This window comes from Silene latifolia, chromosome 2 (genome assembly GCF_048544455.1).
Source record: "Silene latifolia isolate original U9 population chromosome 2, ASM4854445v1, whole genome shotgun sequence".
In the NCBI taxonomy this organism is placed as follows: Eukaryota; Viridiplantae; Streptophyta; class Magnoliopsida; order Caryophyllales; family Caryophyllaceae; genus Silene; species Silene latifolia.
In genome coordinates, this window is record NC_133527.1 from 95,472,775 (window position 1) to 95,495,851 (window position 23,077).

Consider the following 23,077-nt stretch of genomic DNA (forward strand, 5'->3'; position numbering starts at 1 on the left):
ATTTTTGAAATGTGGTTTTTATCGCTTCAATACCTTCCTTGGCACTCTCAAATATGTCATGTACAATTTGCTTAATACAATGGATGGTCATGAACTCAACAAATTCCCAAAATTCCTCACAACTCATCTCACATATCCTACCACCACTCAAGTGAAATGCCAAGTTACGAGATTCAAGGTTCATGCCATTATAAACAACACAACATGCTTCATCATTTGAAAGAGTAAAACCATGATGCCAAGCATGAGTCATATAATCTTCAAATCTTGCAATAAACTTATAAAAATACTCATTTTCATATTGCCAAAAAGTGAATGTAGACATGTTAAACAAGAGAAATAAAGCAAGTACAAGAATTAAAATTATTAAGTAACCAAAATCCCTCAAGAAGAAGCACAACTAAAACTAGACAAAAGAACGATTCAAATACACAACACCGTCCCCAGCAACGGCACCATTTTGATGAGAGTGTCGTTGGGGCTCTCAATTAAACACATTTATATTCTCAACAAACAACTAGTTACTGGTAAGTAGAGGTCGATCCATGGGACGATGGTACTCAAATTATTCAATCTAATTATTGTTGTGCTTTGGGTTGTCGCAATTGTAATGGGTTGAAGATTCTAATCTAATAGAAGCAATAGAAAGTAAAACAAGCAATTAAAGGAAGGATGTAAACAAATGACTAAAAATGCTAGGATATCATGGGTTCATAGGGGATTCATGGGATTTGATCATACAAACATGTTTTCTACTAGATGCAAGCACTTATTTGTGTGATGGGATCGAGTTAGTGTATATCTTACAATCCCTGGGAAGGTTTGGGTCCCGGAGCCGAATCGATTAGATTGTACAACACCTACAAGTCGACTTAATTCCGCGCCACCGATCACTTCCTATTCAACTATATGCATGGTCTAATGAGACTCGAGTTGATTTATGTCTTACAAGTCTCATTGAAAAGACAAGTGATGGGTAAAAAATGCAAGGATTCATAGGCTTGCATTTCATCAAACATAACATGTGCATAAGTTTGAATCACAACAAGCAAGCAAATTAATTGTGAAAGCATATTTGATTAAGCATGAATCAATCCCCATCTTTGTTTCCCTAACTCCCCATTAATCCTAGCTAAATGACTACTCACTCATGATCAAGTTTAACATGTTAATAAGGTTGTCAATCATACTAACAAAGCCAAACATGATGAATAAATGATGTGATTAACAATAATTAAACAAGAGTAAAAGATATTATACCTATGAAGTTGATTCCAAATAATAAAGCAAAGAATAAACGAAGAGAACTTGATTGATTGATGAAGAGTTGTCAATTATCCAATAATAACCCAATAATAAACTTGAATTACCCAATAATAAGCTTGAACATTAATTAAGGAAAGATTAATGTGTGATTTGTGGAAAGATTAAAGAGTAATCTATTCTAATCTACTCCTAATAAAGGTTTAATCTAATCTAAGAGAACTTGATTTAATCTAAGGAAACTTGGTAGTTTGATTATTACAAATGGAGTATATATAGTGGTAAATCATTAGATTAAGTAAGGGTAGATTTGTAAAAAATAATGCTAAGTGTTGAGTTGAGGAAGTGCTCCTCTCCAAGGAGATGCGCATATCCTAGGACTGGGATGCTCATCCTGAGCTTGGGATGCGCATATCCACGAGCAGACTATTCTGAAAATGGCACTGCAGCTTGGGACGAGCGGATTGGTCTCAGGATGAGCGTCTTGGCGGACAACTTGTCTATTTGAGCTCGGATTGTAAAACGGACATCATTTCCTCATCCGGACTCCTATTGGAGTGATTCAAAAGCCTAGATCACTTGATTTTTCGACGCCGTTTCATCTAGCATACTTTCAGAGCCAAAGGAGCAACTCTTGTTTTGGGTTTCTAGCAATTTCTTCTTGCAATGTCTTCCTTTTTGTCATCCTTGCTTTTAAGCCTATGATCCTTCTGTATACTCTTTATTCCTACATCCTTGGTCATCATTCTTGCCTCCTCTTCATACTAGTCCATCCAATATCATCTAAAAGCTTCCGAATATGCACGGGAGATGGGAATTTCCACCTAATTATCTTCCTTCCTACAAAACATACGAAATGCACTAGGAAAGCAAAATAGAAAGCATTTGACGGATAAAATGGCTATGGAATGTTATAATAATATGCAAAATAGGCTCAATTAGGGGACTAAATGTGCGCAATTATGAGTCACATCAATAATATCAATGTGGAATACAAATTTGTCGCCTGGTGTAATAATTAACATTGTTTTGATGGTGAACTTCGGGAACGAAGTTCCTTTTAAGAGGGGAAGAGTAATGTCGCATGGGAAAATGACTTAATTATGACAATCTTATAGTATTTTATGACAATATTATGTTATTTTAAGTAGTTGTTTGAGTAATTAGTAGTGGTTATTGTATAATTGTTGGAAATTATTGATTAAATTATCATGTTGTTGTATCTCGTTTCCAAGTAATTGTTCACAAAGTTGTTATATGGTTACATGGTAATTGTTAAATAATCGAATTGTTTTTGCATGATTGAGTAATAGAAATGACTTAAAAGAACTAATGTAAATGAATGATATGTTGGTTGTGCGTAAGTGATAGATAATCTATTGCTTTTGGGTGTTTTGGTAACTGATGATTGTTGAAAAGTAATTTATGGAGGAATAAACTGATAGTTGTGTTGGTTTATATTTGGGTAATGACATGAGATAAGTGCAAGTGATAGTCGAGTTGGTTGTCCTGTATATAATGCATGTTCAGTGATTTGATAGGCAGTTTGACGATTTGTTAGGAAGTCGTGTTAAGTGATGTGTGCCAAGGTATATGATGATGATGGTCGATAAGCGTTCATATCGGGGTGGTATTCGTGAACGGTTGTGTTTGTCCTTGTCGGGATGGATAGGGGTAGTTGGCCTTGATTCCTTTTCCTTGTGTCATGGGGGGGGGGGGGGATGAGTTGAACTTCGGGGACGAAGTTCCTTTTTAAAGGGGGAAGACTGTAATACCCGTCCTTTTAGAGACCTGTTGACCGACGTTGACTGACCTTAGAACCCTATCTTAACCTTCGGGAAACTTACGAGTTAAGCCTTGTGACGTTGTGAGCCTTTGAGTTTGTGTTACTCGATCTAGCGGAGGCTACTTGATCGAGTAGTCTGGGGACTCGATCGAGTAGAGGCCACTCAATCGAGTAAGTGGGTTACTCGATTGAGTAACGTGAGTTCAGCGGATAATTATAAATCATAAATCGTGAAACCGAAATTAGTTCTCTACCTTTCTTCCTAAACCTAAATGCCCTCATTTCACTTCTCCAACACCATAGGTCATCTCCTTGAAGCTTTTGAGAGTGGGTACACCATAGGCATGGGATGCTTGAGTTGGGTAGCGGTCTTGATGCCGGATTGCTTTGTATAGGTATGTTGTCATCGTCATCGTCTCCCTTGATTTCAGTTATGGTTATGGTAGTAGTATTAGATGGTTATGATGGTTGGAGTAGGTGGTTTTGGTGGTTGACTGTTATCTTGTGATCGGACGTGGAATCGCTGCGGTCTGCTAAAGGTAGGTTTTCCTAATCAGTAATGTTAATTGTCTAGATGGTCTATTGTTGTTGTATAGTTGGTTTAGTGTCATTGTTGATGGTTGGTTGTGGTCGATTGATTAACATTGCGTTGGAATAGGAATTGGTGATTGTTGTTTGTGCAGTTGGTTGTGATTGTTTGTCTGCCGTTCTCGAGGTGCGTCCTCGGCTGAGTGGAGTCACTTGCGGGAGTGGCTTCACGCCCTTGATTCGCCTTCTATGGAACCCACCACAGAAGGGATGTGCACATTAAGGAACATGGGTTATAGCCTGGATTGATGAGCGGGGGTTAGGTGGGAACGGCTGCGGTCCCCCACTGGCAGGACTGGACCTTCGGGCAGTCAGAGGTGTGTGGTTGGTAGGAGGATTCGGCGTATGCGTGTTACTGTATTTCCTTGTGTCTGCTTTTGTATTTGTTACCTCAGTTACTGACCTTGTGTGGTGTTGTTGTGTTGCCTTCTTGTGTTGTGTCTGCCGTGATCCACTATGGTGAGCAGACAGTCTTAGTAGGTTGATGTATTGGCTATAGCTGGGTGCTTGGAGGGACGAGTCTACCACGAGTCATGGCAGATATAGTTTCATCTAGTTAATAGTTATCACGAGTTGTATCTTTTATATCTGTTGTTTGTTTTAAATCACCTGTAATATAATATAATTGTTATATTATCGACATTTGATTATTACTGATCTCGGGCAACCGAGATGGTAACGCCTTAACTGCTAGGGAAGGTCTTGTTAAGGCTCCTTGGTATATGGGGGTGTTACAACGCCGTCATGTAAATCTCATCCATGTTTTTGCAATATTCCTTTTGCCCATATTGTTTCGGGTTTTGAATCATTATGCTTAGCCTATTTTAGGATATTGCAATTGATGGGATATGGTTTCTTGCTTGGGGACAAGCAAGAGTTTAGCTTGGGGGAGTTTGATGTGTCCATTTTATATATAGTTTAACCCCCTATTTTAGCTCGATTTATTTGACTATTGCGCTTTATTTAGTGTTTTTGTGAGCTAATATTGCATTCTAGGTGTATTGCTCGTATTTGTTACATTTTGTAGGAATCTAAGTGATCGGAAGCTTTTTCCCGTCATTTTAGCAATCATAGGAATTTGCAAGGCTAAGTAGAGGCAAGCTTGATCATGGCATGATAATTTATAAGGAGTGTTGGTCCAAGCAAAAATGACGTTAACTTATGTTAGTAGAAAAATGAAGAAATGAACCCAAGTATAAAATCAAGTGTTAAAGCCCAAGTAGAGAAGATGGGAGAATGCCTTGGATGCTCATCTTAGGATGTTCTTTGGATGCTAATTGTGCAATTAACCGGGTGTTTAAGAAGGAGTTAATGGCCAACATGGGATTCTCTAGGGAATTACTCAAGCAATTACTCAAAAATGCCCGGACTCATGCATCCCCGATCGGGGTTGGCGCCCCCGATCGGGGTTAACCGTATCTAAGCTCTTCCGAGTTGTTTACGTTTCACCTCCTACTTACTATAAATAGTGGGTAGTATTCGAAACTTGGGGTAGATTTGCACGATATATTTCTCTCATATTTTAGCGCAAATAATTAGTTTTTTAGTTTAGTTTAGTTTAGATTTCATTTAAGCATTTCCATATTATTATTTACACTTCATTTAAGCATTTCAAGTTATTTCAAGTATTTGTTCTTCAAGTTTTATTCCCTTTGTTAAGGTAATTTTATTTCTTGTATTATTTTGTTTTTCCTTTGTCATTTCCTTTTGCTAATATTCATGTTTATTACATCATTTGCTATTAGTTTCATTTCTATTATGTTCGAGTAATTTCCTTACTCTAGGGACTAGGGAAGCCATGCAAAATCTAATATATGTAAAATGATAAAATAGGTTGATATAATATTGTCTAATTGTTTCTATCACTTTTTTTTATCGTCACGTTTAATCTTTGTTTAAAGTCCTTATTCTTTGATTAAGTTTGTTAATTTGTTCTAGAAGTCGAGAGGCACGGAATCGGATTAGACTAAGCATGTGTAGTAGGACAACCTAGTCATAAACGAGAGTTTCTCGAGGACTCGGTCTATGGTTGACACTAATATCGTGAGGTGGGTGTCTTTAAGCCTACACAATTGACAATGTTATTCTTTCCGAGTTTAATATGAATATATATTTACAATTGCATGTGTGACCCGACTCCCCTAAACTCCTCTAATCATATAGTTTACAACGTTTTATTTGCATAACCAACAACCAACCAACAACCGAGAAGCCGACCTCGATAGAATTCAATCCATAGCAACTTGTTTAGCAAACTCCCGTCTCCTAGTGGTTCAACCCCTATTACTACATTTATTTGTGTTTAGGGAATTTATCTTTTCATAGGTGTGCGATAGCCTATCAATCACCCGACACACTCGTTCATCCCGCCAATCCATGGCCCGAGGAAACCCTCAACTCGATGTTGAGTCAACCAGGATAATCCTGAGGACACTAGAGACAAGTCTGCAGAACCAGCCTAGGCCTTAAACCAGAATAAATCTGAGAACACCAGAGACAAGTCTTTAGCACCAGCCTGGGGCCTTACTCACACAATATCACCTAGAGACAAGTCTACAGCACCAGCCTAGGCCTTAATCACAATAACTAATAACCAAATACATATGCCATGCCAATGTATGCAATAACAATAATAATACTCCATGGAAAACAATCCACAATAAATAACTCAGCCAAATGCTAGCATCCATCCAGTAATTAATCCAGCCAACCACACATGCCAAATAAATGATAAAAATATAATAAGACAATCAGTTGAGTAGTTATCCTACCTAACAGCAAATCTTCGAGTCACACAAGCTATCAAATCGATCCTTAACAAATCCATAACCTACATAACATAATTATGTACAATTACTACATAACTAACCAACTCATCATGCACTTATCTTATGCCCATCACATCCTAATCCTTTTGACAACTTCAAAGCTAAATCTCTAATGATAAAAATACAATAAGACAATCAGTTGAGTAATTAATTTAATAAAAATCCAAACGATGCAAGACCAGAGGGGTCGGAACCCTAAGACACATATCTACAGTTCTTGGGAAATAAACTTTCCTCAAATTCCATAATTATTAAGGTTTTCTTGAAAGATTTATTAATACTGACGAATTCCATCGCATAAAAAGAATCGATTCATAAAATAAGTTTTAACATATGATTTTTTAGAAATTCCAATGCCTAGCATCATCTAGACTCTTCAAAGTTAATATATGCAAAAGTCCCAACTAACTTACAATTTATAAATTAAGTTTACGAAATAAAATTTAGACTACTAGTGCATTAGCGGATTCTCAGTCGACATGTTCATAACGAATTTATTCTGAAAAATTTACAAGGCCAAATGTTACAAAATTTTACAGGCATAAACTAGACTTGAAAATAAGCTAAGTCTATTCTTTACGTTTTCGAAGATAACAAAATTAAAACGGTTTGATAATTCGTTCAAGACAACTTACAGATTTAAAGAATTGTTGTAACTTTCTTTCTTTAACCTAATCATGTTTAATCTAATCTTTATGTAATTAAACACGACTTCTACCATAATCCTACTATAACTAAGTCTTAAGGATGAACAATTGAATCTTAGAAAGATTGAAGACAACTTACAAAGTAAAAGATTGAATCCGATGGAAGTAGATGCAAATTAATTAATTGTCCAATTCCCTTTTCCCTCCTTTCTCTCTAACTTTTATGTGATGTTGTAAAAGTGAATATGTGATTTATGAATTGGCTAGCATGATATATATAGTAGTAAATGTAGTCTGAGGAGACTTCTAGGAAATTGCTTATTTATATATTATGTCATATTATTATATTATTATTTACTTTAGTATTATATACTACTTTACTTGAAAACACTCCCTTGTTTGTACTCATTTACACGCCTATCATAGGCTATTCCCGACTCCTTTTATATTTTATTAATTATTCCCGTCTCACATTCAAATTTCATAATTTAATAAATACGGAGTATAATTTATACAGATTTCATATTTTCACCGTTGACTAACTATTGACCAAGCCTTAAAATACGGAGTATTACCGTCTTCCCTCCTTAAAAAGAACTTCATCCCCCAAGTTCACCACACTACCTAACAAGGTCTTTTTACAATAAAAAGCGACAAAAATGTAGCGGTATTACATCCTACCTCCCTTAAAACAAACTTCGTCCCGAAGTTTAACGAATCATTTAATGGTACTCCACACAATACAACACCTACACCTTAACAATATACTTCAACTAAGATACTAATAGTAGTAGTAGTAGTAGTAGTAGTAGTAGTAGTAGTAGTAGTAGTAGTAGTAGTAGTAGTAGTAGTAGTAGTAGTAGTAGTAATAATAATAATAATAATAATAATAATAAAACAATATTGTCCTTTCTTCCAAAAAAAAAATAATAATAATAATAACATAATAACAATAATAACAATAACAATAACAATAATAACAACAATAACAACAATAACAATAAGAAGAAGAAGAAGAAGAAGAAGAAGAAGAAGAAGAAGAAGAAGAAGAAGAAGAAGAAGAAGAAGAAGAAGAAGAAGAAGAAGAAGAAGAAGAAGCAATCTTCAGCTGGGAAACAACCTTCTACCCCTATTAGGGAGCCTGTTACTCAGGATTTAGGACAATCCTGTTCTTTGTCTACTCCGCCAATTGGGGGGAGAACAGGGGACGTCATTGTTGTACCTTGCTCTGATCCTCCAACTATTCCTGTTTCTCCGTCTGCGAAGTCTACTACTCCTGCTAAATCCTGGGCAGATGTTACTCGTAGGAAGGAGCACGCAAGGATGAGTTTGTTCTTTCACGAGGAGAGTGCCCAAGCTTCTGAAGTGGAATTTCACATGGAGGAAGTCCAGGATGAAGTTGTTAAGTGGAAGTATACACTTATGGGAAATGTTCTAGGGGCTAAGCCTACACTGAAACATGTCACAGATGTCGTCTAGAAACATTGGAATCATGGAACTTTGCCAGTGGTACAATACTTCAAAAAGGGTTGGTTCAACTTCAAATTTGATTCTGAGGAAGCCATGAATGAAGTCTTGAAGAAAGGGCCTTGGACTTTAGGGCCTAATTCTTTAGTCCTAAAGCAATGGACTCCATACTTCTCAACAATCATGGAATGTGTCACTACTGTGCCTATATGGATCTTGTTCCCTCATCTTGATCCCTATATGTGGATTGATTCCATTCTCAGTAAGATGTCTAGCAAGATTGGGAAGCCCTTGTTTGCTGATCTTAACACTACTTGTAAGGCAAAGCTATCTTTTGCCAGGGTGATGATTGAAGTTGATGTCTCTAAGGATTTGCCTGATAGCATCACCATTAATGCCCCCTATATTGGACACTCACATCAAAGGATCATTTATGAGTGGCTCCCTTACTATTGCCATACTTGTAAGAAGTTGGGTCACACCACTGCTACCTATAAAAGGAATAAGACCTCTTCTGAGGGTGCCCCAAAAAAGAAGGGTGTGTCCAAGAAAGTGTTTAAACCTGTTACTAAGCCTGCTGCTATTCAGGACCAGTCTGTAGTGAATGATGCCTCAAAATGCCACTTGCTAGGTGGTACCTCAGGTTATGGGGATGTTCCATCAGAGACCCTGCATGTTGAAGGGAACTCAGAATGCATTGTGCTAGGTTCCACTTCACATGAGGTTTCTCTTGATGTCACATCCTAAGAACCTGTAATGCACTCCGGAAGCAGTGAGCTAGGGTAGTCACCTGATCAGGTTGGTTCTGCAGAGCAGACTGTGGCTATTGAGGATCCTGGTGGTACTATTTTATCTCCTAACAAGTTCAGTCCCCTTGGTACTTCTAAGGAGGCTGAAGCCTGTTCTGCTCCTAGAACATCAGAGGTAGTCACTGTTCCACCTGTTAAACCTGTTCAATGATTATTGCTTCTTGGAACATAAGAGGTTTTAATAAAGTTGTCAAGCAAGTAGAGGTTGTTAAATTTTTGTCTGAAAATAAAGTGGATATCCTGGGTTTGCTAGAAACTAGGGTCAAAAAGAATAAAGCTAATAAAATTCTTAGGAATAAGCTTAGGAACTTTGATTCCTATTGCAACTATCAGTCTCATGACAATGGTAGAATTTGGTTACTTTGGAACCCTTCAACAACTGCTGTGACTATCCTAGAGGAACATGATCAAGTCATCCATTTTTCTGTTAAGCACCTGGCCACTGGTAGGGAGTTCTATTTGTCCCTTGTGTATGGCAGCAACAATGCTACTGTCAGGCACAGGCTTTGGCATTCTCATAGGCAAGCTGCTGATACTGCCACTCCATGGGTTGCCATGGGAGATTTTAATGTCATCAGATACTTACATGAGAAGGTTAGCCATACCTCTCCTGTGTTGTCTGAGCTAATTGATTTCAATGAGTGTTTGTTGCATTGTGGCCCTGATGACATTAATGGGTCTGGTTGTGAGTATACCTGGTATATTAAGTAGGATGCTCAAACTAGAGTCTACACTAAACTTGATAGGGTTCTTATCAAAGACAAATGGAAGGAGCTTTTTGCTAATACTTCTGCTCAGTTCATGGATCCTGGGGTCTCTGATCATAGTCCTACTTTGCTGAGGTTTCATGGGCACATCAGGCCTTCTAAGAGATTTAAATTTCTCAATTGTTGGGTGGAACATCCTGACTTTCATCAAACTGTAGCAGAAGCTTGGGCCTGTGATGTTGCTGGGAACTCTATGTTTAGGTTGATGGGGAAGCTCAAAGCTGTCAAGAAGAAGTTAAAGTTGCTCAATAGTGCTAGTTTTTCTAATATCACTAAGAGGGTTAAAGTGAAGCAAGCTGAACTTGCCCACTGCTATCAGGCTTTGCAGTCAGATCCTCTTTCTCCTGCCCTGATTCAAAAAGAACAAGCTGCTTTTGATGGTTTTTCGAAACTCAAGAGGATTGAAATGAGCATTTTGTCTCAGAGAGCTAAAACTCATGATGTGAAACATAATGATACTAGCTCTAGGTTCTTCTTTCAGAAAATCAAAGAAAGACAGCACCAGCAACTTATTGGGGCAATTCATGATGCCCAAGGACAACTTCATCAGGGGATAACTAAGGTGGGGGGGAGCCTTTGTTGATTTTTATCAAGGTCTGCTGGGTTCTACTAAGCCTGTTGCTCCCATTGACCCTGAGTTTTTTTGCTGAGGGAGCTCGTGTGGACCCCAATGATTGCCAAGCTTACATCTCCAATCACTAGATCTGAGATTAAGCAGGCTCTCTTCAGTATTGATATTAATAAGAACCCTGGCATAGATGGTTTCACCTCTGGCTTCTTTAGAGCTGCCTGGGATATTGTGAAGCTGGATTTATGTAAAGCAGTGGAGGACTTCTTTTCTACTGGCCATATGCCTAAGCGGGCTAATGTCACTTTAATATCTCTCATCCAAAAAAAGCCTACCCCTCATTCTGTAAAAGACTTCAGGCCAATTTCTTGCTGCTCCATCATCTATAAAACAGTGACTAAAATTATTACTCTAAGAATGCAAGAGTTCATGCTTGGTATGGTAGGTGAGGAGCAAGCAGCATTCATTAAAGATAGGAATCTATTTGAGAATGTCATGCTTACCCAAAGCCTTGTCAAGGGGTATCAAAGAAAAGGGATCACTACTAGATGTATGCTCAAGGTGGACATTAGCAAGGCTTTTGATTCACTCCAGTGGCCATTCATTCATCAAATGTTAGCTGGGTTGGGCTTCCCTTCCCTGTTTATCAAATGGATTATGGGGTGCATTACAGGGTCTTGGTTTACTATCAAAGTCAATGGGTCACATCATGGGTTCTTTAAAGGGCAAAGTGGAGTGAGGCAAGGAGACCTTCTCTCTCCTTATTTCTTTGTCCTTAGCATGGAACTCTTGTCTAGGAAGCTCAGACACTTATGTAACACACCTAATATTTCTTTCCATCCAAAGTGTGTTAAGCTTGGTCTTACTCACCTTGTATTTGCTGATGATCTCATGATCTTCCTTAGGGGTGACCTGCCTACTGTTTCTAGAGCCACTGCGGAGCTTGCCCATTCCTCAACCTGGTCTAGCATGACTGCTAACCTGGATAAGACTGAGATCTATTTTGGAGGAGTAAGTGAGGAGGTTAAACAACTCATCTTGCAGCTACTAGTCTGCAGGAAGGTGTTTTCCCATTCAGGTACTTAGGGATTCCCATCCATGCTTCTAGGCTTCATGCTGACATGTATGGTGCTTTTCTCCTCAAGCTGCATCAACTGCTCATTAGTTGCCCATTTCAGTATCTCTCTTATGCTGGGAGACTTCAAGTTCTCAACTCTGTTCTATTTGGATTAGGCAACTTCTGGTGCTCTTGCATCCTGCTGCCACATCATCTCAGAGAACACATTTCTATGATAAGCAGGCAGTTCTTCTTGGGGTATTCTCCTGGTTGCAGGAAAATGGTGTATAAAAGCTGGGATAGTATCTGTGCTCCTTTGGCTGAGGGTGGATTTAACATTAAGAACCTTACAGTCTGGAATCAGGCAGCAATGCTTAGCTGGCTCTGGAAATTAGACCAGAATAAGGGATCCATTTGGGTGCACTGGATGTCCAAATACTATTTACAGGATCATTCCATCTGGTTGATGGAGATAAGGGAGCATCATCCTGAGTGCCTTCGTGGTATTATTCAGACCAGAGACCATTGTATTGTTCAGCTGGGTAGTATCTCCCATGTTAAGCATCTATTACAGCAATGTACAGTGGCAGGCAAGTTCTCCATCCAGCATGCTTATAATGCTTTAAGGACTAAGTATGCTATCACTGAGTGTAGCCAGGCCATTCAGAGGGGATTTTATCTTCACAGACATCGTGTTATCCTACAATTAGCTGCTCATAACAGGCTTGTTACTGTAGATCGCCTGGTCAGTAGAGGCTTCCCTATGGTTAACAGGTGCTCTCTCTCTGTCAGTGGCAAAGTGAATCTACTGCACACTTGTTCTTTGCTTGCAGTTACTCTGCTGAGGTCATACAGGCCATCAAGCAATGGGTAGGGATCAACACTCCTGAAAATTCTCTGTCGCAACTGTTAAGCTGGGCTAACAAAAGGAAGACTAGAAGGCATTGGCGCATTCAATGGGTTCGAAACAAAGATTGCGACTATCGTATACGATATTTGGAGTGAAAGGAACCTGAGAATTTTTGAGAATAAGTGTAGACCAAGCCATACACTCATACGGGATATCCAATATACTGTTAGCATCATCTTGTTTGTCAAGATACAGGATGTTTTTCATGAAGAAATACTTGATAGTTTCCTAGCATCTAGGAAATAGTCTCATGAAGCCGTGTGCTTTGTACCTTAGAGGGTTTGCTTTTGTAAGAAATCTCTTGTATTCTTCCTTTGGAATATAATGAGAAACAACCCTTCATGCAAAAAATAATAATAATAATAATAATAATAATAATAATAATAATAATAATAATAATAATAATAATAATAATAATAATAATAATAATAATAATAATAATAATAATAATAATAATAATAATAATAATAATAATAATAATAATAATAATAATAATAATAATAATAATAATAATAATAATAATAATAATAATAATAATAATAATAATAATAATAATAATAATAATAATAATAATAATAATAATAATAATAATAATAATAATAATAATAATAATAATAATAATAATAATAATAATAATAATAATAATAATAATAATAATAATAATAATAATAATAATAATAATAATAATAATAATAATAAGGCTAGAGTTCCGGTGAGAACGGGGCTTATCGTGAGAACGGTGAGAATAGCTCTCAACCGTCCATCAAATTATCTGACGGCTAAGATAAGACGCGCGCTTCTTTGAAAAGTAGAGTTTCGTGGAAAACAAAAAATAAGAATGTACATGTGAGCAATATCAAACCTACGTAACAAAATCAAACCACACGAAACAAAATCAATCGATTTCATCATTAATCCTTCCTTAATTTGTAATTTTTTGTTTTTCGACATCAAATTTAGTGATCTAAAATCGGTTATTCATCATCAATTGTTGTGTTCGAAGCGCAAATCATATACGATTTGTTCAAACTTTTGTATTCATCAGCTATTCAGTTATTTCAAGATCAAAAGTTTTTAAGGAAAATCGGAATTGATTTCGTCATTCATCTAGAATTAATTGTTTTCTACAGTCAATATTGAGGTATGTTCATTCAATGTTACTTAATTCCTTTCTGAATTGTTTTTGAATTGATTTTATGATGATGTTAAAGTTGAATATAATCAAATTCAACTTAATTTCGGATTTGACAAATTTCGTTAACTAGATTTAATGTCCAGAACCACAAAAACATTAATTTTATAATGAGAGGTGTTAAATTAGGGTTTATAATTTGTTTGTTTTATTTTAGGAGGATGATAAATGCAAATATAATTTGTGGTGAGAAAAAATGTAAAAATAATGAGAAAGGAAAAGTGTGCAATTTGAAGTAACTGAAAAGTAATTTTGCATGTAATAATAATGTGTTGTGTTGTGTTGTACACGTTTCATAAGGAAATATCCAATCAGTCTTATTGAAATGTGCATCTTTAAATACTATTAAAAGGCTAGCATAAAAATGTCACGTAGACAATGCCACATCGGATGAAAAAAAGCCACGTATACAATAACAATGTGACTTGGCAAACTAATATGACATGGATTATCAATTTATTCATATATTGCATTAATTTAATTCACTTATTTTCTTTAAAAATCCATCCATATTCCATTAGCTTTAAACTTAATTAACTCAAAAAAAAAAAAAAAAAACTACAATAAGAAAATACACATTAACTATAAGTTAATAATTTCAAGAAATTTCATATGGATTAGTATTATATGTATTCGAAATATAAAAAAACTGAATACATAAGAAATTAAGAACGAAGAAGAATAAATGAAGTTGAAAACAAATTTTTTTTTTTGTATTGTCAGATTTGTCACTAATTCACTACTTTTTTTTTTTAAAGGCACCAATTCACTATTGTTGTTATTATAACTTTGTTGTATATAGAAGATGTTTTATAGAACTAATTAATCAACAATTGATAATTAAATATCATATAAAATATTTTCTTAGGAAAATATAAAATATATGGAAAAAAATATTTATTTAATTTAAGTAATTTACAAACAAATTCAGTAAATACTTAAATGAAATTAAACACTAATAATAAAATTCTAAAAGGGGCGTAATACCGTATATTTAGTTCATGAAATTATTTCACGTAAAGGATAAGGTTTTGGAAAATATAAAATATATGGAAAAGAAAATATTTATTTAATTTAAATAGTTTACAAACAAATTCCGTAAATACATAAGTAAATTAAACACTAATAATAGAATTTTAAAAGGGTAGTAATACCATGTATTTTTTTCATGAAATTATATCACTTAAATGATAATTTAAATGAGACCTTCTCCATTCCACTTTTATTGTTTAATTATCCGTTAAAATTTATTCAAAATAAATTATTTTTTTCAAAATTTAGTATGATAAATGACTTAATTATTAGTATCTATACAATATAATAAGAAGACAAGATGAGTAGTTTATTATTTGACGTGTGTCATGTCAAGCAATTTTAAGTGCCACATTTTATGTTATTTTTCTTTGCATTTAATTTTAATCCACGTGTAATTTTTCTATTGGTTACAAATAATTCAATTATATTAATTACTTAATTATTTAACTAAAATTAAGTAAGTATCCAACTAAAAGTAATCTCTAAATATCATGTGTTACATGCTTATAAAATACAAACAAAATAAAAAATATTAGTGGCAAACACAAAAAACAAATTAATAAAACTCTTTATTTTCCTCTCATAAATTTGGTATTAATCTACCTATTCATTTAACTTTTTTTTCTTTTTTTTAATAGATGGTCTTTTGGTTTTTTCCTCACAATTTTTATACTTTATATTTATTTCACCATTTTTTATCTCCCCCTTAGTTCACACAACATTCTTCTTCTCTCAAATAAATTATTGAAATTAATTACAAAATTTTTCTTATATAAATATTATAACAATCCTATTTTTCATTTTTATCCAAAAAATTGGTAGGTAAAGTATGCATATATAACCAATTGAATTATTTAACTTTTTAATTCTTATTATGTTTTGAATTAATTAATAGTTTGAATCTTATATAAATATTACAACAATCCTATTTTTCATTTTTATCCAAAAAGTTGCTAGGTAAAGTATGCATATATAAACAATTGAATTATTTAACTTTTTTTATTCTTATTATGTTTTACATTAATTAATAGTTAAAATTCTAAAAGGGAAGCAATACCGTGTATTTAGTTCATGAAATTATTTCACGTAAAGGATAAGGTTTTGGAAAATATAAAATATATGGAAAAGAAAATATTTATTTAATTTAAATAATTTACAAACAAATTCTGTAAATACATAAGTAAATTAAACACTAATAATAGAATTTTAAAACGGTAGTAATACCATGTATTTAGTTCATGAAATTATATCACGTAAATTATAATTTAAATGAGACCTTCTCCATTCCACTTTTATTGTTTAATTATCCTTTAAAATTTATTTCAAATTAATTGTTTTTTCAAAATTTAGTATGATAAATGACTTAATTATTAGTATCTATACAACATAATAAAAAAAACAAGATGAGTAGTTTATTATTTGACGTGTGTCATGTTAAGCAATTTTTAGTGCCACATTTTATGTTATTTTTCTTTGCATTTAATTTTAATCCACGTGTAATTTTTCTATTGGTTACTAATAATTCAATTATATTAATTACTTAATTATCTAACTAAAAGTAAGTAATTATCTAACTAAAAGTAATCTCTAAATATCATGTGTTACATGCTTATAAAATACAAAAAATAAAAAAATATTAGTGCTAAACACAAAAAAACAAATTAATACAAACTCTTTATTTTCCTCTCATAAATTTGGTATTAATCTACCTATTCATTTAACTTTTTTTTTCTTTAATTTAATAGATGGGCTTTTGGTTTTTCCTCACAATTATTATACTTTGTATTTATTTCACCATTTTTTATCTCCCCCTTAGTTCACACAACATTCTTCTTCTCTCAAATAAATTATTGGAATTAATTACAAAAATTTCCTTATATAAATATTATAACAATCCTATTTTTCATTTTTATCCAAAAAGTTGGTAGGTAAAGTATGAACATATAACCAATTGAATTATTTAACTTTTTTATTCTTATTATGTTTTGAATTAATTAATAGTTTGAATCTTATATAAATATTACAACAATCCTATTTTTCATTTTTTATCCAAAAAGTTGCTAGGTAAAGTATGCATATATAAACAATTGAATTATTTAACTTTTTTATTCTTATTGTGATTTGAATTAATTAATAGTTTGAATCTTATATAAATATTACAACAATCCTATTTTTCATTTTTTATCCAAAAAGTTGCTAGGTAAAGTATGCATATATAAACAATTGAATGATTTAACTTTTTTATTCTTATTATGTTTTGAATTAATTAATAGTTAAAATTCTAAAAGGGAAGTAATACCGTATATTTAGTTCATGAAATTATTTCACGTAAAAGATAAGGTTTTGGAAAATTAAAATATATGGAAAAGAAAATATTTATTTAATTTAAATAATTTACAAACAAATTCTGTAAATACATAAGTAAATTAAACACTAATAATAGAATTTTAAAAGGGTAGTAGTACCATGTATTTAGTTTATGAAATTATATCACGTAAATTATAATTTAAATGAGACCTTCTCCATTCCACTTTTATTGTTTAATTATCCTTTAAAATTTATTCCAAATTAATTGTTTTTTCAAAATTTAGTATGATAAATGACTTAATTATTAGTATCTATACAACATAATAAAAAAGCAATATGAGTAGTTTATTATTTGACGTGTGTCATGTTAAGCAATTTTAAGTGCCACATTTTATGTTATTTTGCTTTGCATTTAATTTTAATCCACGTGTAATTTTTCTATTGGTTACTAATAATTCAATTATATTAATTACTTAATTATCTAACTAAAAGTAATCTCTAAATATCATGTGTTACATGCTTATAAAATACAAAAAATAAAAAAAATATTAGTGCTAAACACAAAAAACAAATTAATACAAACTCTTTATTTTCCTCTCATAAATTTGGTATTAATCTACCTATTCATTTAACTTTTTTTTTTCTTTTTTTTTAATAGATGGTCTTTTGGTTTTTCCTCACAATTATTATACTTTGTATTTATTTCACCATTTTTTATCTCCCCCTTAGTTCACACAACATTCTTCTTCTCTCAAATAAATTATTGAAATTAATTACAAAAATTTCCTTATATAAATATTATAACAATCCTATTTTTCATTTTTATCCAAAAAGCTGGTAGGTAAAGTATGCATATATTATATATAACCAATTGAATTATTTAACTTTTTTATTCTTATTATGTTTTGAATTAATTAATAGTTTGAATCTTATATTAATATTACAACAATCCTATTTTTCATTTTTATCCAAAAAGTTGCTAGGTAAAATATGCATATATAAACAATTGAATTATTTAACTTTTTTATTCTTATTATGTTTTAAATTAATTAATAGTTAGAATCTTATTTAATTATTATTTTTGTATTTGTATTAAAATTGTAGGAGGATGACATACTCACATATCAAAAACATTGCATGAAATCTGGAAATAATGGTTATGAAACTTCTTTGCAATTATCTTTTGACTTGAATAATTTTTCAGTTTCATTGGGGTTTCTTTTTTTTTTTTTATTATTATTATTATGTATGCACAATATCAAATTTTACTATGAATCTCTAATTATTGGTGACATGTAACATTATATATTCCAACCCTTAGAATATTAATTGACAAATTTTGTAAATTGTACTAAATTGTCATATACCCTTTCGTGCACTTTATTAGTTTTCCGTGTACTCTTCAACTTGTATTTTGTCAATCAGGTTATAAATCAAATATATTAGTCGACAAACATATTATAAATAAAATGTCTTAATGGAAGTGTTGAAGTTATATGCTCCAAGGATATAAATCGGATCTTTTAATGCGGATCAAGGTAAATATTTTGCATGGTTTTTGATTGAAATCCAATGATAATTTTCCAATCCATTGTTCCATTTTGAATGCTTTCAAAGTTTCAAGCCTTTAAATCATTTTTTGTTTTCCATCAAATATTTTCTTCTAGCATTCTCAATATTTCTTCGAAAAATATTTACTTTTTTTGCTTGTATATATTTTTGTTTTCTCATAATCAATTGTTACGAATATTTTAAAATTATATATCACTTAGGTATTTCGTTATATAAAAATCATTTCAATAATATTTTTCCCAATACGTTGGAAATCAATTGAATTTACAAGGACGATGTTGCAAAACCGACGAGCCGACAAGAACTGTAAATGTATTATTTGTTAAAAGTTTAACAAACTCCATTGCATTTAAGAAAATAAACTTGTAATTTTAGCCTAATTAGTAAGATAAACATAAGTTGTATTTTAACATAGCGCTTTCTGTGCATTATTCGTATCGTCTCTAATTGACTAAAGACAATATGTAAAATTCAGTTATAAAAATCATTACCATCCATTCATTTATATATTTTACATATTTACTTTATTTTACATTTCTTTTTTCATTAGAATACCTTAGGTAATAAATAATAGAATTAGATGTCCAAGTGTCCAACATTTTGTTTCTTTGTCGGATAAAAATAGAACCAAGGTTCTCCGAACGCACCAAAATAACACTAAAAACAATTTATCAAGTACTAGAATGCCAAAAACCGTCAATGTTGAGTGAACTGAATAACCACCATGAGAAAGCCAAGCGCCCTCGAAATTCAGAGACAATCTAAATACCGTAAAAAGAAAAGCACAGAACAAAAACAGAAAGGGACTAACAGTAATTAACACAACAAGACAACATTCAGTAAAAGGACAAAGACAATGAGGACCGTAGCAAAATAAGAGTAGTTTTCAAAGTTAATATTCCACTGTTTGAATGCAATTTTACGTTTCCGATAATTTGTGTCGACTTTGCTTATAGGCTTTGAGAATAAGTTGTTTAAAGTGCTCTAATGAAACACAAGGCAATACAATTTCCCATTTAATTTATATGCAATACCAGTTTTCGAAATCAGATAATGGACATTCGTTGTTCTTTAAAATGAGGGATTCATGGGTTTTGGTGCTATAATATATCTTACCCTCATGAATTATGACAGGACCCTCTTTATTGCCTTGCTTAGGTACCCTACCAACATATCTCCAAGATAATAAGCAAGAAGACAAACAAGCCAAATAACGCATTCATGAACGATACCGCAAAAATAAAAGAACAAAAACAATCAAGCCCGTGATTCTCACGGGTCACAAAACTAGTTATATATAATAAGGATGTGCAAGTAATTATTACCTTTTGCAAGTGGTCTTGCAACTGTTCACAATAAGTCACAATAAGTCAAATGACGGTTTGTAACTTGCTTATGTGGTGAAAAGACACAACTATTCACATTAATTTGAATATTACTTCTAAATGTACATTATATTAATTATAAAAAAACATGTTCCATCAAATAAATTGTCCACTATCTATATTCATAATTTGCATTTTCTGATAATTAGGTGGAACTAAAGTATCATTAAGCACTGTTTGGAAAATGTACATTATATTATATTTAAAGGTACATTAAATTATTTATAAAAGAACATGAAACATTATTTGGAAAATAAATGTGCTTTCAGTTTAATTCAAATGTCCATTACGTATTTTCATAATGTGCATATACTGTTTTATGCAAGATATTTAAAAGCAGACCTTAAATGTACATTATATTATTTTTTAAGGTACATTTTATTATTTAGACAGGATTTTTTTAAGTAACATAGATAACTTCAACCAATTTATTAATTACCATGATTATGTTTGTGACAGTTGAAAAGACACAACTGTTCACAAAATTTGATCTTTTATACTCAATTAATCCACTATATAAACCCAAGAGTACAACTCCACTTTTCCATCCTATCTTCATTTCTAAAACCTTTTCCAATAACCAAAACCTTTAATCTCTCCAAAAAACTACTTAATTTTCTTAAAAAAAAAAACAATGTCTTACTCTAAATGCAAAATAGCCCACTACAAGAATGATGCTCACAAACAAAATTTCGTGGAAAATTATAGGCAATGGAAAGTAAGCCAGTTTTCTACAAACTGGATTGATGGAAGAGATATTCCTGTGGAGATGGATGTACCATCACACAGTCGTCCTTTACATCATTTCCTTACTACCCATGCATTGCTCCAGATTTTTTTTGACCGACTTGGGAGGCAAGAAAAGAAAAACATGGCCGAGTTGTGCAAGGCCTGGTCAAGTTGGTTCATTATAGGGAACGGCTCAAAGGAAATTGATAGGGATTATTACCGAAACGCAGTTCGGGGAAATGAAAATTGAATAATCACTGTCACAAAGAATGATCGGGTCCTTGAAAGATACTGCCTTTGCAGGTATATGTCTAGTCGTGAAGAAATAATTAGACATCATAAACGACAAGCACGACAATATAAAAAACACAGACAAGAATATGAAATTGAGGAGCAGTCTGGTGATGAGGGTTATTATGACTCCGACTGTTAGATTAGTTTAGAAATATATTAAGTTAGTTTTCTAGTTTATTGTTATTTTGTATTATCTTGTGGTGTTTTTTTCAGTATAAGCCTTTGTAGGCTTTATGCTTTTCAAAGCCTTAAATGGCTTTTGTAAATATGTTTCTAATATATTAATGAAATAGTATTATTTTTATTTGTTTGTTTACTGTCATTAGTAGTCAATACATTTTATATATGCTATATCAAAATGGACAACAATATTTCTTATGAACATTAGCAGTAAAATAAATGTTCCTTTAAAGGCATGATAATGGACATTGGCAGGAATACATTATATATGAACCTTTATTTGTACGAAATAAATTACCAATCTTTGTAGAGCATATTAGAATTGGATTACTGCATTATTGATGCAATAATATTCAATATACTTACTTACTTAACTACTGTTGAAACAGACAATGAGTACAAGTGATGCAACTACGTCTTCTTCTACAAATAACAACTTTAAAACACCAAGAACAAGAATTGAAACATTAAATGCACTCCAGTACATTCCATTCTGTCCAGAGGAAAAGAAACCTAAAGTAGGACAAGTATTCGAAACACTAGAATCAGCAGAGTTATTCTACAAAGAATATTGTACAATCTGTAGGTTTACGCCAAGACTTGCAACAACAAAAAGGATTAAAGACAATGAGTTACCAAACAATTTTGCATTAAGGAATGTTGTCTGCAATAGGCAAGGTGTAAAGGAAAGTAGGAAAAGGAAGAGGACTGATACTGATACTGATACTGCTGACAATGATGTACAATCTGATGTGACAGACATAAGCCGTGTGAGGCCGATTACAAGAATTGACTGTCGTGCATTAGTGCAGTTTAAATACCAAGAAAAGTGAACATATATTGTTACCAGATTTGATGAAGCCCATAACCATCCACTTGCTTCGCCTGAATATACAATATTCTTGAAAGGAAACCGAAAAATGACAGAGGTACAGAAACAATTTGTCACAAAGGTAAAGGTGCTAAAACTAGGTGGTGTGAAAGCCTATAGAGGTTGGAAGGAGCTGTGTGGAGGTTACGACAACATTGGTGCTACTGAGGTTGATTTCAAAAACTTTGTCAGTGACATAAAAACCTACTTTGGTAATTTTGATGCGCAAATGTTTGTTGAGAATCTTATTGGGAAAAAAAACACATGCAGTTCATTTTACTTTGATTTTATAGTAGATGAAAACAAGTGCCTGGCTGGAGTGTTTTGGGCAGATCCGATCTGCATAAAGAACTACATGCTGTTTGGTGAGGTGTTATCAGCAGATGCTAAATATGGAACAAACAAGTACGATATGGTGTTTGTGCCTTTCACAGGAGTTGATCACCACAAAAGGTGCATAACCTTTAGAGCTGGGTTGATCGGTGATGAAAGTATTGAGTGTTACACATGGCTGTTCAAGACATTTTTGGAAGAAATGGGCGGGTGCCAGCCGAGAATTATAATTACTGATCAGGACAAATCAATGAAGTCGGTAGTCCCGGAAGTGTTTAAGGAGTCAACACACAGACTGTGCATGTGGCACATAATGAAGAAACTAAGAGAAAAAGTCAGTTATCAATTGTTTCAAGATGAGGATTTTAAGACCAGGCACAATAGGTGTGTTTGGAACGACCAACTTGAGCCTCATGAATTCGAAGAACAATGGGGGAAGATAATGACTGATTATCAACTTGTAGAACACGAGTCCTGCCTATTTTAAAG

At 33.0% G+C, this 23,077-nt stretch overlaps 3 protein-coding genes across 3 annotated transcripts; all 3 read left to right on the forward strand.

Annotated features, from left to right (window-relative positions):
• The first annotated feature begins 8,675 nt into the window (after positions 1-8,675).
• Positions 8,676-9,539, forward strand: LOC141641109 (uncharacterized). The gene is made up of 2 exons (XM_074449786.1): positions 8,676-9,285; positions 9,391-9,539. The coding sequence occupies exons 1-2, from the start codon at positions 8,676-8,678 to the stop codon at positions 9,537-9,539; spliced, it is 759 nt and encodes a 252-aa protein (XP_074305887.1).
• Positions 9,536-10,738, forward strand: LOC141641110 (uncharacterized). The gene is made up of 2 exons (XM_074449787.1): positions 9,536-9,982; positions 10,100-10,738. Exons 1-2 carry the CDS (start codon positions 9,536-9,538, stop codon positions 10,736-10,738), a joined length of 1,086 nt encoding a protein of 361 aa, XP_074305888.1.
• An 11,566-nt stretch (positions 10,739-22,304) lies between these two features.
• Positions 22,305-23,075, forward strand: LOC141641111 (protein FAR1-RELATED SEQUENCE 5-like). Its single transcript, XM_074449788.1, has one exon. It carries the CDS (start codon positions 22,305-22,307, stop codon positions 23,073-23,075), a length of 771 nt encoding a protein of 256 aa, XP_074305889.1.
• The last annotated feature ends 2 nt before the right edge of the window (positions 23,076-23,077 follow it).